This window comes from Halyomorpha halys, unplaced genomic scaffold (assembly GCF_000696795.3).
Source record: "Halyomorpha halys isolate HHAL.00 unplaced genomic scaffold, Hhal_1.1 Scaffold597.1, whole genome shotgun sequence".
In the NCBI taxonomy this organism is placed as follows: Eukaryota; Metazoa; Arthropoda; class Insecta; order Hemiptera; family Pentatomidae; genus Halyomorpha; species Halyomorpha halys.
Genome location: NW_027112846.1, coordinates 118,220 through 136,402, shown reverse-complemented (window position 1 = coordinate 136,402; position 18,183 = coordinate 118,220). Strand labels below are relative to the sequence as shown.

General features: G+C 29.3%; 1 protein-coding gene across 3 annotated transcripts in view; it reads right to left on the bottom strand.

Moving 5' to 3' along the window:
• The window catches only part of LOC106684645 (protein bric-a-brac 1), a 78,403-nt gene that overhangs the window by 4,111 nt on the left and 56,109 nt on the right, over nucleotides 1-18,183 (bottom strand). For 2 of the 3 annotated variants that reach the window (XM_014426853.3, XM_067050577.1), the window contains exons 2-4: nucleotides 8,175-9,131; nucleotides 3,509-3,592; nucleotides 617-674 (exon numbers count right to left, since the gene is read on the bottom strand). In XM_014426853.3, coding sequence (XP_014282339.1) covers nucleotides 617-674; nucleotides 3,509-3,592; nucleotides 8,175-9,026 — 994 coding nt within the window. In that variant the 5' untranslated portion in view covers nucleotides 9,027-9,131. The remainder of the gene's footprint in view (nucleotides 1-616; nucleotides 675-3,508; nucleotides 3,593-8,174; nucleotides 9,132-18,183) is intronic. The other variant, XM_024360824.2, reaches the window with a different exon arrangement.

Sequence of the window (18,183 nt, the reverse complement as noted above, 5' to 3'; positions counted from 1 at the left end):
TACCAATTGATAATTGGGAGTATATTAACAATATACACAGCAAATACATATTTACTGGTTTAATTATTTTAGCTGTGATCATATTTTGTTTATATCCATCTTCCCCAATTATTAATCTACCAGTCAGCTATATACACCTCATTATATTACAATGTTTTGGGGAGTAAATTACAACATACTGATCAAGTTTTGTATATATGAATCCTACATAGTGAGAGTACTGTTGTATGACATATTATATAATTATTCAATACTATTGTACCAACAAAATTGAATTATTATTGGGGTTCCTATTACAAACATTATTTAGTTAATTAGTGTGAAATTAATAAAATATGCTGTTTTACAGTAAATAGTTGATTTTGATGATACATTCAATAATAAATCTATTTAAAGAAAATTCAGGGATATTAAAATTAAATGTTACAAATTCAGTATTTTTTGTGATGTTTTATGTTTTTTAAAGTTTAATTTCAAGTTTATAATTATTGTTGCTATGAATTTCCACTAGATGTTGAAAAATTATTTAATCATCAATACAAAAGCTTTACCATTTCAATGAAGATAGAAATGTATAAACATATACCCAATTTATTATTTATTAATTTCTACTTGCCTTTTGTTTCTCCATACATAGAATGGGGCACTGAAGAATGAAGGTTTGTTCGAGATTGCTGTAAACAAATTTAGATATTAATTATAAAAGAAATGTAGATATATTTATGTAATATTTAACAACAAAAAATATCACTTTAATACAGTCATTTAGGTTTCATTTGAATAATAAATTCACATAAATAACCTTTTTACAAGTGTAAGGGCACCTTTATAACTTGTAAAAAGTTATTTTTGTTTTCCTTATAAGCAGTATTTTGAAAGTGGAAATATTTTAACATTACATAATAGTCTTATACTTAAGTTTTGGAGATACATAAGGGGATAAATCCAAAACTGATTTTTTTTAAACAAAAATATGCATAAGCAAGGGGTTCTATCTCCCCCTGGAACTCCTACATCAGACCTTAAAATGTACTAAATCCTATCAAATTCTTTGTCCAATGTTTGGACTGATCTTCCAGAATCATCACTAATCATATGAATCATTAAATAGATTCACAAATATATACAAAAATTACTAGAATATTAACAGATCATAGCAAGTCGACATCAATATAAAGATGAAATTAGTTCTTAGCAATTATGAAAGCTGATTATTGGAAAAGATAAGAGTGTTAACTACACTTAAAATAAAAAGAAATTCAAATTAAGTGACAAAGCCATCAGTAAATCTTTCTACCAAGAAAAGAGAACTAGGAGAATCCATTGTTTTTGGCAGAGGTGTATTGCTTTAAACTAAGTTAGAACCAGGAAAAAAATATATATATGAAAAAGAAAACATCACTGTCTTTGAGATATTATTGTTAGATATCAATTATAATAAATAAATTGTCCTATTTTGAAAAACTAAAACTTTTACTATGCAGAAACCCAATACTCTTCAAGAAGTTTAGGATGTAATTCTATCCTGATGGGAGGATGTTTCACATGGTTTGTGATAACAGTTTGTTTAGAATACTAGAGGCTATTATTTCAGTTATAAAAGGCTTGCTCAAAAAAAGGTGACCAAGAACATAGGCAAGTATTAATCTCTCTTTTCTACAATGTGATGGACTAAATTGTTATATAATGCAACACAAGTTACCTTAAGATATAATATCCACAATTACCGAAATCTAGCCAGGATAAGCTATACCATGATATCTCTGATATGTGTGATAAAAATAACTATGACTGCCTTAAAAACTCCTAGTCAAAATGTTTTGAATTTTAAAAGAAATAACAAAACATATAGGTAGTTTATTTAATTATACAAATATTTTGTGTGAGTATTGTATCTAACTATACATAAACATACATGGACAAACATAAGTATTATAACAAATATAGGAAGTACATTTTTTGTTTAAGTACAAATAAGTTTATTTCAATAATTATTTTTCCTGATGTATCTTTATAATATATTATCAATTTTTTTTTATGTAATATGTATAACAATCGATATATGACTTGTGATTAGGTAAGATAGTATGAATAATAAACATAAGTTTTGATTTTAGAGATTAATTGCCCAAATACCTTTTAATCAATTCAGTATAATTATATTTTTATCTTTTTAATGTATTTTGCTAAATGAATCTGATAATTTTATTAACTTGTCATTATTTTGCTAGAGAGTATTTAGAGGATAAAGACATCTTTTGTAACTATTACCTAATTAAATTATAATTACTTTTTTCACATAAAGAATTTCACCAAAATGGAAAAATAAAAAAAAATTAATATAGGGTAAGGTAGTTTATGAAGAATAATTATATTAAAATAAGAGTATGAATAAATGTAATATCACAATAATATACTGTAATAAGGTTTGTTTGTAATTGCAATTCAAAATATTTTTATTGTCATGTTTTCTTGTGGTACTTTTGGTTAAAAGGTAGAATGTATATTTTTTTATAGTTTGCCATGTACTGAGGTTCTCCTATTCTTAGTTATTTTTGAGAATCTCTAATGCCAATGGTGGGTCCAAAGGAGGAGTGTGGGAGATGCAGGTCTCCCCTAAAGAAAAAGAAAAGTTTGATTTTCGGAGTAGTTTTAGATTACATTCTCCATACTAAGGAAGATTAAAATCTAAAATGTCACAACTAAACAAAAATTTCATTTTAATAGCCTAAAATACTTGATACTGCATATATATGTGTGATCTTATATAACTCAATATCAGTTCTAATTAGTGATTATATGAAACTAAAAATTGAAAAAAATATCTGAATATATATAATTTTTTTTAGTAAAATATGAAAATGTAAAATGAATTGTGCTTCAGAAACCAGATTTTTTTCTCTGACCGATGCCATAAACTCACATTTGAACTGGGTAGAGTCAGTGTCAGTTATTTATAGTTTTCACTCAGGCAGTTGTTTATAGTTAGTTTTGAACAAACATTTTCTGATAAATAAAAAATTTGGAAAGTTAAGGCAGTTGTATAGATTGTCACCTGGGCAACCTCAATTTCTTTTCAATTCTTAAAATTTTATTAATCTGATAAATCAGGCAGATTGAAATTTCCTTCAAATAATGGGTTACCAATTGATAATTGGGAGTATATTAACAATATACACAGCAAATACATATTTACTGGTTTAATTATTTTAGCTGTGATCATATTTTGTTTATATTAGTTATTTATCAATAATTATTGCACCAGTAATTTTATCTATCACCTTAAAATCATTTTGGTTTTTCACTTTTTGATGGATAGAATATTTATTTCTTACTGACAGGTAAATCCTGGAATAATTTTGCATCATTCAATGAGTATTGATGTTGTTTTATACATTAGGACTTTTTACCGAATTTAAGGGAAGTAAGGTCTCATAAACTATAAGCAAATAATAAGAAATGAAACATTTTATTGTAGTGGAGTAATTAAAGAATTGAAAATATCTACCCGTTCATTGTTGTCTTCTTCTGCTGTCGAAATGTCTGTGTACGGTGATGGTGCATCGCCAAGAGAAGGGTCAGGTTTAATGTTCTGAAAAGAATAATTTAACATATATAAATTTTTAAAATCATACAATATCGAATCATTCAAGTATGCCTTGCATATCTAACTATTTGAAGAGCTATTGATGGATTAAAATGTTTTTAAGGATAGGTTTGTGGTACAAATAAAAGATTAAGGACAGTAAAATTGGAAGTCATCATTGGAATGCCTTGAAGTGATGTAACTGTTTGTTGTTAATGTAACATGAGATTTTCTCTGCATTTATATATTCTTATTTTTTCGGTACCGACAATATGTGATATGGTGAAACATTTACCAATATTTTAGTGATTTAAGACTTTTTTTTTGGGTATTTTCACAAAACCACCATGACGAACTCGACTTATTTCTACATGATAAACACATTGACATAGCCCTACTGACTCAAACTCATTTCATTTGTGTGAAACTCATTTCACTCAATGGACAATAGTACCAAACCAACAGACCAATAGACAATAGTACCAACACCTTTCTAAAACCTTTATTCTGCATCCCAATATCCTAAACCCAATTCACCTTGAATATATTGAAGCAGAAGTAAATATTCCACTCCGAATGACCCTACCACCTAAAGCATTTCATCTTTCCGAAATATCCAGCATCATTCAGAGATTACCTACCTACAAAGCTCCTGGATACAACCTTCCATTCAATTCCTCACCTACATATATAACGCTATTCTCCGTTCCACATTTTTTCCTGACCCATGGAAATTATCTATAGTCAAAATGATACCCAAACCCCAAAAGCCACTAGAACACCCATCCTCTTACCATCCTATCTCTTTATAACTGATCATGAGCAAATTCCTTGAAAAACTCATTTTGAAATGACTATACCCTAGCCTAGACTCCAAACATATAATCCCAGATCACCAGTTTGGATTCCGAACATTCCAGTCCACTATCCAGCAATGTAATTGTGTAGTAGACGTTGTCTTGTCTTCTTTGGATCGCATAATGTACTGCGCGGGAGTCTTTTATGATATAAAATAGGCTTTTGTTAGAGTCAGGCACCTGGGACTGCTTTACAAACTCCGTAAATTCCTACCTCCTACACACTTTCTTATCATCCATTCCTTTCTCACTGATTGATTATCCCAAGCAAACCACGATGGTTCCTATTCATCCCTCTATTCTCAGTCTGCTGGTGTTTCTCAAGGTAGGATCCTATCCTCTACACAGTCTATACAGCTAACATCAATCCTAACACTATCCTCACCAGCATACGATGACAATTGTGTGCTCGCAGTTAATAATAACCCTTTGATTGCATTCCAAACTCTCCAGTTCCATATCACAACCCTCGAAGAATGAGGCCGAAATTGGAGGGAAAAAATACATAAATCACAACAAATCCCATCAAATCACCTTTACTCTTTGTTGTAAACCTACTGACTCCCCTAAAGTATACTTCAATAGTGTTACTCTTACCCCTGTAGAACAGAACCACTACCTTGGACTACATCTGCACAAATGACTAACTTAGAATCCTCAACCAAGACTGAAAAGACAGGAACCTGCATATCGATTTCGACTATTACAGCGCTTACTAGACAAACGGTCTAAGCTTCCAATTCATACAAAAGACTGATCTACAAAACAATAATAAGGCCCATCTGGACATGCAGAGTTGAGCTTTGGGGCTCCAAATTCCTCTCGTATTCAATCCTTACAATCCAAAATCCTTCGTAAAATCCTCAATGCTCTTTACTTTGTCATGAATAAAATCATCCATAAAGTATAAGTTCCTTATGTAAGCAATCGAGCCCAAACCAGATATCACTCCTTCTATTATAAACTCCCTAACCACTCAAATCCATTAGTTTCTAACGTTGCTTCCTCTTTCATTCTTGACAATCTTCCGAGGCATCTGAAAAGAAGATGACCTCGAGACCTTATATTGGAAAAATGTTTTTAGAGTGCAACCAATGCGTAGTTTCTCTTCATGCCTGTATCAAACTGTTATGATCTTACTTAAAATCTACTTGTATTTTATGTACAGTTGTAAATGTCAATAAATAAATTTTAAAAAATCATTTTATAGGGACACTTACAGTTGGGCTAAAAAATATTGGCACTTGGAAAAGTGGCCCTTGAAAACTAGATTTTATAAGCAATTAATATTTGGAATTCAAAGATGTGTTTGAAGTAATCATATGAAAAGTAAATTTTCAGGATAAAAAAAGTATTGGCTTTTTATAATAACACATAAATATAATATTTTATAAATTTGAACTGATAGCCAGTAATATTTCATCATCATCATTCATTTGCAGCTATGACGATGGCTGTAATTTTCTAAACATTGACAAAATAAGATTTTGTATTTCTTCTGGACCAAGGGCTACTTATGAAGTAAATATTAGTTCTGGAAAATATCATATTGAGATATATTAAAAAAGTGGATTGTACCAATACTTTTGGACCCACTGTGTACACTAATTTAATTTAAGGAAGCGAGGATGACAAATGTTTGAAGTGATGAAGGCAGTCTAATATCTGTCATTAAAAGATCTTTTAAGATTAAAAACAATAGGCAGCAGTCTTCATCCATGATATTAAACCAATTTACATCTACAAGAATCATGAAGTTTTGATTATACATACACTGCTCGGCATACATTCAGAAAAATAGGTTATTAGAGTTTAATTAAATATCTTCACAAACCAAAGTAAGTCTAATTCACTACATGAAAATATACCTTAAGGAATATTAGGAGTTGAATTAGAGAATTAAAGCATTATAGCGAACAATAAAAAACAAAACAAGCCTTTAAACAATTGTATAGTGGATGAAGAATGCCTTATTATTCATTAGACTGTAAGTTAAGATAACCAGCCCTTACCTGAGATGTGAAACTGCTAGTATTAGGTTTACGTTACAGTATTTATAGGATCACTCATCATAAACAGAAATAACTGTTAGTTACACATCACATTTTGAAAAACTGTAAAAGAACTTTTAATAACTACCGTAACAGTGTGTTACTATGCACAAGATTATGGACTTCTTTCTTATATTGTGCATTTCTAACTCACTTACATGATTTAGAGAAGTCTGAAATTCATACTTCACCTTTCTTAGAGTATAAATGAAAGAAAAATCTGCTAGTTTACAGTGTTTTGATATGTAAGTAATTAATTTTTTGAACGAGTAAAGCAAAGCTTATGGGTACCTAGGGAGACTTTGTACCAATCCCTAAAATTAATTACATGCACCCATGAATCAATTAGCTGATTAAAAATTTTAGGACAAAGACTGATGTTCCTTTTTTCAAACAGAGTAAATATTTTCTCTAGAAATAAAAGTATAAAAAATATATCAAAACAGAAATTTGTATTCAATGTGAATATAAGGTCAAAATAAATCCAATTTTTTTAATTGACTTGAAATTATTTCAATTACTTAAAAATCACTATTTTATTGAAAAGATGCTGAAAGATAAAAATAATTAGATAATAAAAAAACATTGGATGACTTGGTACCAGAAATAAGAACAGATGCAGTGGAGCAAAATACACTCAATTTCTGATAGAAAGTTATCCAGAATCACATTTTTGGAAATTATAAATATATTTATAATAATAAATAACATTTTTAAGGAAGAGATTAAGAAGTAAAAAAAAATACGCACTTCTTAGAGACATACCATTTAAACAACTGAAGAGCAGTCTATAAAAATTTTATAACGGTAAAATGTTTTATTTTCATTTTAAATTATAAGTAATGATCAATCGAAATTATTTTCTAGTTAGAAAAAAAATGGTTTTATTGCAGGTTACTTTAAATTATAATTGTGTGAAGAGGCTACCCCTTTCAAATTATAAACGGCGGCAAAGCATCGCCAAGAAAAAAGAAAGGGCAACAAGAGCCAAACTAAAATTCATGGTAATATAATAAATAAATTAAATCTTAAAACTTATTAAATTACAAATATGTGTTTAGATTGTCTTATTTTGAGACCGTTGTAGCCAACTGGATTTAAGCGTCACCTTAGTAACCTTGTGTCTGCATGGGCGCCGGTTCGATTACGGCCTGGGCTCATTGACTTTTATTTGAGGGCGCTCCCATGGAATTATAAGTTGATCCTCCCACTCTGGTTAGAATAGGTTGGTTATCAGTAAGATAACCCTACTGTATGTCAGATATATTGAGAAGGGTGTTAAAAAAAAATTAATATACGTAAATATTTATATATTCTTGCACATCACTTCAATAAACGTCGTAAAATAAGTATTTTTTTATTTAGTGGTAATAGCATCCTATAGCTGAAATAGCTATGACCTCATCAGTTCGGATAAACGGGGTTTAATTGTTTTTTTTTGTGTTAAACTTAAAACTGGCTTTAATTAGTGAAATGCCCTTGGTATAAAAATGTGTTAGCAATATATATATAAAATACTAGAGGTATATAAGCCTCAAAGAAAAAAAATAATACATGAACAGCATGTAGCATATAGCAGTTATTATATTATAGATCGTAGCATAAAGTTCCCATTTACATTTACGTTTTTTCTATTAATTATAAGTATGAAAATGAATTAGATGAACTTAAATTAAATACCTTTTCAATTTCAGCAACTGATCCATTTGTGAAGGGTGAAACATTTCCTTGCTCATGACTGTCCGGTCTACAAACCAAAGGTACAGGCTGAGAAGAATCCGCTTGACCCTGGCCTAGAACAGTTCGAAGTATTGGTGTATCTCGGCTCATTAAAAGGCTTGATAATTTTTTCCTTCTTAAAGGTGGCATATCTGCAGTTACCACATCATAACATCTGTTTAATGTTGCACCTGTATGAGTTGATGGAACAGACTGGTTCGAAACAGAAAATCCCGTCATAGGCCATGAACTTCCAGACATCCTGCTGGAACTTCGCTCTCCTCCTGACTTTCCATAGGCGTAAGGTGATTTTGAAAATCCAGCTGGGTAGACTCCAGTGGAATGAGGTGGTGATTCTTCAGTATTCACGCTGCTACTGGCATGAGGTAGTGCTGTTGTCGAGGTAGTGATAGCGTTGCCTTCTTCTTCCGATCTTTTTTGTTGTGAACTTCCATTCTCTTCAACAAGACCCTTTACTTTTAATGCCTCTGCTACTTTTAACAGAGCAGCAAGCTGATCTTGAGCTACGTTTACCTCTCCTCTGTACATGTACTCTAAAATGGCTTTCATTTCACTGTACCTTACATCTTTTAACACAACAACAGGGTGTCGACATGGTAATTCTGTAAACAAGCATTGAAAGTAAGAGGAGCAAGCTGCCAAAACCATTTTATGACATTTAACAGAGGTGCCACCTTCACATGCAAGAGTAACGTCTGTAAACGCTTCATTCTGCAATAACTGGTCAAATACTGTGAGTAGATTTGACCTGTGGTTATTCCATCTCAAACAATACTGTTGTTGAGTAGTCATTTTCGTAGTTTTTATATACTTCTTCTTTGCCAAATATATCAATATAATTTTATTCTCCTGATATTAGATATTTTTACATCTGTAAGGGGGTTTAATTTTTCCAACCTGAAACAAAAATATGGTATTAATGATAGGTAAAAAATAAAAATATTTTTAAATTTAAATATAGAGTACAAGATTTTAAAGTATTGAGAAATGGAGCCGACTGAAACGTTTATAGGAAGATTGTATTAGGTCCTACCATGAGGATTGTAATTCGGAATTGCGTTCAGTGAATGTGAGTGTATTCCTATGGATTTTAAACGATATTCTACATCGAATCTCCGAGTTCGTTGAGTTTTTTTATTATTCTATATGTCTTTAAAGCCGTGAAATCACACCGGTGCCCATGGCGCCTTCAATGGAAAGAAATAAAAAAAAATTAATTGTATTTAGTTGCCAATTATTGACTCCGTTGATGCATTATTTCAGAAATGCATGTTATGAAAATCACAAGTGTTCGTAAAAAATTATCAATTAATAGTTTTATTTCATACTTAGATGATTCAGATGGCAAACTTAGGATTAATAAATAAAAATTAAATGGGAAACAGTTTTTTATTTACTATAATTATTTTTTAATACCGTGCGAATTATTTCTATTGTTCTAGACTGATTAAATTCAGAGGTGTAGCTGCAACCAATTGGGGGAGGGGGCGAAATTTAAAATTTCCAAACTATTTTGAACGAATTTCCAGATCCGGTGAGTAATTCCTGAAATTTACTTTTCACGTTTGATTGCATGAAATTGACCTCTCTAAATAAGGTTTATATACAATGATCTCTTTGAATAATATTTTACCACAATTTTCGCAGTTTGAAATATGGTTCTCAAATTTTCCAGGTTTTCAATTTTTTTTTTGGAAATATCACCCAACAAAAATATTTCGCAGCTATATTTTTTTTAACCTAATTTTTATGATAATTTAAAAATTATAATTGAGTAGTATATTCCAAATATATTATATTAATCTTATTTCATTGATGTTCCAAAGAGTTGAAATACTCTAATTCATAATCATACACTAGTCCTTATAAATATTTTATGGGCATCTTGGGTATTGAGACGTTTGAATATGGGTTGTACATTTAAGGATGGCGACTTAATTTAAAAGTATTATGAAAACGGGACAGAAGGACATTACCATTAGATTACAATACCTTGTGGCTTTTTAATCGTGTTATACAGAGTTTATTGTTAGTTCGCAAGGGTTTTATTAGTACCTGGGTACAATAAAATACCAATTTCTTAGTAACGATAACAATTTATAATAAAACCGCAGAGGGTATGAGTGTCTTCAAGATGCTGAATCATGAAAGGGGTACATTTTTTTTAATTTTACCTAATGCCTAAGATCATATTAAATTCAATTTTGTTACGGTGGTTTATAAGAAAAAACAACCCTTAGCTTCGCTGACCTTGGCTAGACCTCCCTTTCTCTTCAGCAAAGGCCCCTTCTACTGCATCAATCCCCCACAAAAACCTGCTTTCTATTCATAAAAAGCCATTTTTATTCTCCTTATGTCGGCATTCGGACTGCGGGGAATGCAAGGTGCCTATAATGAATAATGAAACGGACGGGGATAATATTTTTTTTCAAGTTGAATAACATCCTATTTACATTTCATCCTTTTTACCGAGCAAGTCCAAATCATTTCTTTGTTGCTATCGTATTTTTTTTCATATGTAGAGAGAATTTTTTTTTGTTTTATAGGCCATTTCGATTTTTTTATTATTTTTTTTATTTATATTTTTAGTTAGATAAACTGTCAGCCAATTTGGTGTTATAAAGGAATTTCCGTTGTTGCAGAGGCGGATCAAGCCAGTGCAGGTCCGCCAGCAAATGTTACCTGGAGGGCCTACGTTCCCTACTATAAAAAAAAAAATAAAACACAACTTTAAAAAATGAACTTTTCTTGATTTAATGTCAGCAAATTTAGAAATAATAACACTTGACTAATCGATTTCTTAAAGTAAATCACATTCCATGTTCACAAGACGTGTAGACGATATTCACGCGCCTTATTTTTTTACATATGATTATGTCGAAAAATAATGTTCTCAGCTGAAGTTAACGACGTATAAACACAATTAATTACAAAATATAATTTTAAAAAGATAAATAAAAGAGAACATTATTCCGAAAAACTACAAATTTATTTAAAATAACTCAGTACGAAATATCTTGTTTGAGATAGGTTTGTTGTTTAGTTATAGCAGAAATATCCATTTAGTCCTCACACCTTTGTTAGTATTTTAAAACTCCTACGTTTCAGCCATTTCGACCATTCTGTCAATTTGTCCACACTATTGCAGGGGCTATTTTGCCATTGTCGAATTGTATCATCAGTCGATAACTATTATCGCAGTTTCACTTATTATAATTATTTAGACCACAATGTCTATTTCACTCTATTACTATATTATTGTTGATACAGTAATACAGTGAAATAGACATGTGAACTAAATATAATAAGTGAAACTGGCCTATCTGGACATACGGAGTGGAGCTTTGTGGCTCCACTAAACCATCGTATTCTTCCCGAAACCAATCCTACAGTCCAAAATCGTTAATGCTCCTTACTTTGTCACAAATCAAGTCATCCATCAGGACCTCAATGTTCTATATGTTGCCGATTTGGCCCGAACCAGATACCAATCCTTCCATGATAAACTTCCCAACCACCCAAACCCACTCGTTTCTAACTTGGCTTCTCCTTCATTACCTAATAATCCTAGGCGTATGAAACATGGCCTCGAGATCTTCTCTAAAAATGTTATTGGAGTTTTATCAATGGGTAGATTCTCCACATGTTTGTATCATGTCATTATATCACTTACAACAAATTTACTTGTATATATTCTTAAACAGTTGTAAATAATAATAAATAAATTATTAAAAAAAAACACTCAATCAAAATCTACTTATAGCTTAGAAGTTCAATATTAAAAAAAAAAAAATAGTTTTTAAAAAAAAAAAAAAAAAAATAGTTTTAATAAAATACTTCTTAGAAGCTAAAATTTCAATTAAAGTTAGCCATTGCTGTTATCAATATTATTAAAATTTTCTGCTCTAACCGTGGAGCCCTAAGAAACGCGTAGTCCCTAACATTCGCCAGTTAATGTTAAAATGTCTGTTATGTTGCTAGGTCATGTATTTGGTATCTGTTTGTTATATTACCGATATATTGTATAGTTTGCCGTGAAAATGTCTGTATTGTAAGTGTGTGTTTTATAGTCGTTGGTATAAGTAAATCTAGGTTGTTAGAGTTTCGTTTGACACTTAAGGAGGTAAGTATATTGTCAAATTGACATTTATGTATTTTTTTTTAAATTTTCGAGTTCTTTGCTTGACAGGTGGACCTTATGTCAATATTATATCAAATGTTCATCCAATGTCGCTTGGTTGGTTTGAGGTAACTCTCAATCATCTATGCTCATTTATTATTTGAACATATGTTTTTTTTTGGTAGTGAAATGCAGAAAAGAGTTCATTTTCAATGCAGAAATCACAATAACGATTCAAATCTCAAATTACGTAATACAATATTTGGAAGTCTTCGGACTATATTATGATATTATTGGACATGCTGACATAATATTTGATAAAATGATGGAAGAGTTCAGCAGGGCTAATCCTTTTGACGTTTTCCGATTCCTGCGAAAGGGTGGGTATGATGAAACGCAAACGGGTTTTGTGTTAGGTGAAGTAGGAGCTGGGGGCTGTGGTGCACCCCGCCGGGCCCGTTCAAGGTCAAACTGTTGTTAGGGGTGAGTTTTTGCTCGCCTACCCCAGACATGTCTAGGCGACCCTTTTTTTGCCGCCTCTTCCGTGTAGCGGCTAGAGAATTCCTTGGATTTAGGCAGAATGGAGAGCGTGGATAACCGCCTTGTTAGGTCGATAGAGGCTCATCTTTCCCTTCTCAGAACGACTCAAGATAGTTCTAACGGAACCTACCAAAATGTGAGTATGAATCGAATTGTCTTTTAACTCCGTCAATTCCAGTCAAATGAATGAGTAGGAATTTATATTAACCTTTCAAAAGATTTTTAATTGTTTAAATAAATAAATTTTATCCAATTTTAGTCTCAAAACAATTTATATTTCTTTATAAGTCCGACGTTTTGACCATCCTCAAGGATATTCTTAATACAATTTTAGAACCACATCAATTAAAAAAAAAAACCTTTATGCAGGCTATTCTGGCCAGGTCATTAATTCCAGTCCATAATTACCCTATTTTGTCAATTCTTCACATTAAATTAAAACTTTTAATCACAGTCAACCGCCTCTATTATAATTTGACTGTGATTAGAAGTTTTTTTTTTTTTAGTCTGTATAAATTTTTTTAAAATTGATGTGGTTCTAAAATTGTCTTGAGGATGAAACATCGGACTTATAAAGAAATATAAATTGTTTTTAGACTAAAATTGGATAAAATTTCTTTATTTAAACAATAATAACCAGTCTCAAGAAAGTGTAAATATTATATATAAATATGATTTTAATATTAATGCTTATAATAAAAAAAACCGAAATTTCAAATTGTTATTAAAAGATTGCAATATGGCTCAGTTCTACTGTTTAACAAGAACTTGATAGTTCATGAAGAACTTTTATCGGATTTTTTTTTTTAAATGTTCTTTACGTACTTTTTTAAATATTTTTTTTTGTTGTGATACCATTCAAAAAGCCTAAACAAAACTTTTAGAAAAATACGTGAGAATAAAATCGTCCAATCATAAAAAAATCATAATTATTAACTTAAATTGCACATTGGATTAAAATTGGAAGTTTCAATAGGGAGGAAATAAAACAACATATTAGGTATGGTGATATGTCCAAAGAGGTAATGTGTAATATAGAACAATGGTTTGTGCTACAGAGATAGATGAGTACACCTATAGTGAAAGACTATAATTTAAATAATGTAGTTATAAAACAAATTTAAACTATAAGTGTAAAGATGATATGATTTTCAATATGGAAATTGAAAATATGTGGTAAATATGATTATAATAATTTTAAATGTACACATATAACATTGATAAAAATTTAATAAAAATAACTTGACTGTTACAATTTTAGGATACGAAGGTGCATGAATATGGGATAATCGTCCCGAAACGTACAAGCAAAATATAGAATAGGTTATATTCTATTTGATAATTTTTTCAACAAAACTTCCTAAAACGAAAATCCATAAAAAACTTTATGAACTACATTAAGCCCACCTTTTTAAATATAAAAGTATATAATAATAACAAATATATCACAGTTTTAATCTACATTTCAAATTTTTGTGACGCTTCAGCCTATTCTATTAATTATTTTCATCTTGAGCTCAGTTAACTTATTGAAGATGAAAATGGTTGGTGGAATAGATTGAAACGTCACAAAAATTTGAAATATAGATTCAAATTGTGATAAGTTTTTGATATTATTATATAATTTTATATTAAAAAAGGTTGGCTTAATATAGTTCATGAGGTTTTTTTAACCTTTGTGAGTGACATTTACTATTAGAAAAACAACCAAATCGAATTTGTTAATGATAATTACACTTTATATTTATATTAGTTCTCGTAAAAGTGTTTTATAAAATTTCTAATAATGGAAATTCCTGCTAAGAAACTTTTAAATATAAGTTTTCACATACTTATGCGAAAGAGGTTGAAAGGAATTTTAAAAGAAGAAACTGTATTGTTGAAAAAAATCGTTTAAATTGTATTAAACTGATCAGGCAACAAACAAGGATGGGTATAACATTTATTATAAAAGTCTCTACTAAAAAGTTATGTCGAGAACTTTTATATAATAGGACTCGTAGGACTTGCTAATTAAAGTTCTAGCAAAGTAGTTATTGGAAAAACTTGTATTATTAAAGTTCTCAAAAGAACTTTTACTATAAAAGTTCTTTCATTAATGTTCTCGAAAGAACATTATAATAAAAGTTCAACACAAAAACGTTCTGACATTCACTGTTCCAAATACGTTCCAGAGAAAGAGCATAATTCAGAACAAGAACTTATCAAAAATAAAAATGCACATTATTTTTATGTCCTGTTATATAAATATTGAGAGTATGTAATAAATCCAATTTAAATAATCAGGAATGGCACTGTACTTTTTTGTGTATCGTATAATTCGCGATTACTTTATTTAAAAAAAATTAAAAGGAGATGCAAACACATCCAAATTGATAAACGTTAGAAATTCATCAAATAATTATTGCTAGATTATTATAGGAACCAATGAAATAAAATTATATCGCTGTATCTTTTTAATTATATTCCTATCCTCTATCCGTAATGTATCAAGTTACTTGAGTCAATAAGAGTTTGAATGAAATAAATTTATCTTTACTAAAATCGCTTTACATGTATAACTAACTCGATAAATTATTTTTGAATAAAATTATTAACTTTCTTTGCATTGCAGAGCTTATCATGTTTTCAACCTAGTATGACTGTTTATACAAAAAAAAAAAAAAATAAATGTCAGAAGAAATTTTCGATTAACTATAGCTAAATTAAGTTTAATAGTTATGTAATAATAATTAAAAGAATTGTTATTATTTGTTTGGTCAGAACTAATTCTTTAAACTAAATTAGATTTTTAAATAAACTACTTGATACTTTTTTAAGTCTCAATGCTTCATATTAACAACTAAAAAATTAATTGATAATAACTACATTTAATTTAGCTAAGGTTAGCTAGAACTAATTGCATCCAGTTCTGTAACTCCCAAAATGAACATAAGAGAGAAACTGTTTCAAAATTTTTAAATCCAATCAAAAAACGTTTTTAGAGTCTGATTTAACAATTATATAAGAACCGAAAATATTGTTATATATTTATTTATTTTGTTTAGAACACAGAAATGGATACTGTTTATTTGATGCTGTGAACACAACACGTATTTTGAAAAAATCAAATTAACAAAGAAGTTTTATATTTTTGTCCATATTAATTATTAATAATAATTATAATTTTCGCATTTTAAAATATTTCTTTCTTTCCTCATATTAACCTAATTAGACAATTTTTCAAATTAAATTAAGAATTAATTTTCTAAATGTTTGGTTATAAAATTGGCCGAAACGTCGATCTTATAAATGGTATAAAAATGTTCTGAGACTAAAATGGATACAATTTTATTTATTTAAACAATATTAATCAGTCTCAAGAAAGTGTTAAGATTATAAATAATTTGTTCTAATTATTATTATTACATTAGATCTTCAAAATATTTATTTTCATATACTGCCCATGGAAAAAAAAAAAAGAAAATTTGATAGCTTGATTTTTAAATTTGTGTAATAAAGGAATGAAATTTACTTTTGTAAGTAGTCTCATATCAGATAATTAATTATATTAACAAAACAATGTTCTCTTTACGAGCTCATGGAGTTGACAGTTAATTACATAGATTTTTTTTTTAATTATTCAATTCAATGTCTGAAAGAAAAATAAATAAACTTATCAAAGAGAAGGTGCTTTCGATAAAAGTTATTGTTGAACTGTCATGTTAAAACTTAATTGTATTTGAGTTTAATTTAAACTTTAAAAAAAAAAAACTAAAACCGTGTCAAACCCTAATAAAAATAAGGATAGGGTCAAATATTTTCATTTATTTCAGGATTTGTACACAGCAACGCAAAGCAGTTTGGATAAAGACCGGTGGACATGATCAGAAAATAAGATTCTTGGATTAAATAGCTCCAGGGATTAATTGGTACAAGAGGTCACAATAAATCATCATTAAATGAAGCAAAAAGGAATTTTATATTTATATTTATTTATGAGATATATTATGTTATAATATAAAAGTTTGAACGAAATCAAATTTAAGAGAAAATTGAAGTGTGGAAAAAAAATTTAAAGCTTTAAGTGAGTATTGTAGGTCAAGTAATTTAAGGAAATAAAAATAAATTATTAAAAAAATAAAAAATATTTCCTTAAGCTTTTTAGACTTTTAATTCGTTTTTTAAATGTTTTCATTGAAATTTACAACTATATATCATATTATACATTCAGTAAATTTGATCTCAGCTATAATGGAGTGATACAGGCGTGAAGAGAAACTACCCATTGGTATGCTTTAATGTTTTTAATTCTTAACAATATAAAATCTATTGTGACCGATAGAGATGTTAAGAAAAATCTTAACGAAAAAAACAAAAAAAAAAAAAAAATGGATGAATTGATTCGTAATATTGATTTGACTACAATACTATGCCAGGCAATTTGATCGAAATTTTGAGAAAAAAAATACAGTGGCACATCTATCTATGGAATTAGTGGTGTTATACCCTTCAAAATACTTTTTCTAACCATGCATATATTTTTCAGAAATATCTAGTGATAAAAATTAAAATACCGTAGATAAATAAAAAAAAAAAAAATATCTAAATCCCCATTTCCTTATTCTTGATAACTTTCGAAAATCTTATTTTCTATGCTTTATATAGAAATGAAGTCATTGCCCAAACAGAAAAAACTCACAGCCCTTAAAAAAAAAAAAAAAGAAAAGAAATATATATATATAAACAAACGACACATATAGACAATTTTTAATGCTCAGTCGACACATAAAACCCAGAAAATATATTAAAAAAAAAACCAGTATAAAAGCGAGAATAATTTACGACCGAGAAAATAGGCATAAAACAACTCACAAATCTATCACAACAGATGGTATGAGGTTTAGTAGAACTCAAATTTTAATAAAAAATAATTTCCTAAAAGAAAAGTGAGAGTATTTTTTTTTTATTAGAACTTGCAGATAAATTAAACGTATTAACCTGTAAAACAGATCTAATAATAGACTGATTACATAACTGGAAACGTCTTTTTCCTATTTCAGTTTCATTGTGCTCAATTCATATGGTTGTATCTTAATAACAGTTATTGGGGGGGGAGTTGGTAAAGTATGATTACTAATTAATCAGTGAAAAAAGAAATCGAATAACATTAATTAATTATGTTTTAATCGTAATCAAGGGCGATCATACTGAGAATTTACATTCATCTGCACCAAAATTTGTAAAAGAAAATCTTTTAAGGCTTAATAATCGATCTTGAACAGTGCAGAACAAATCGTGTATCGAATA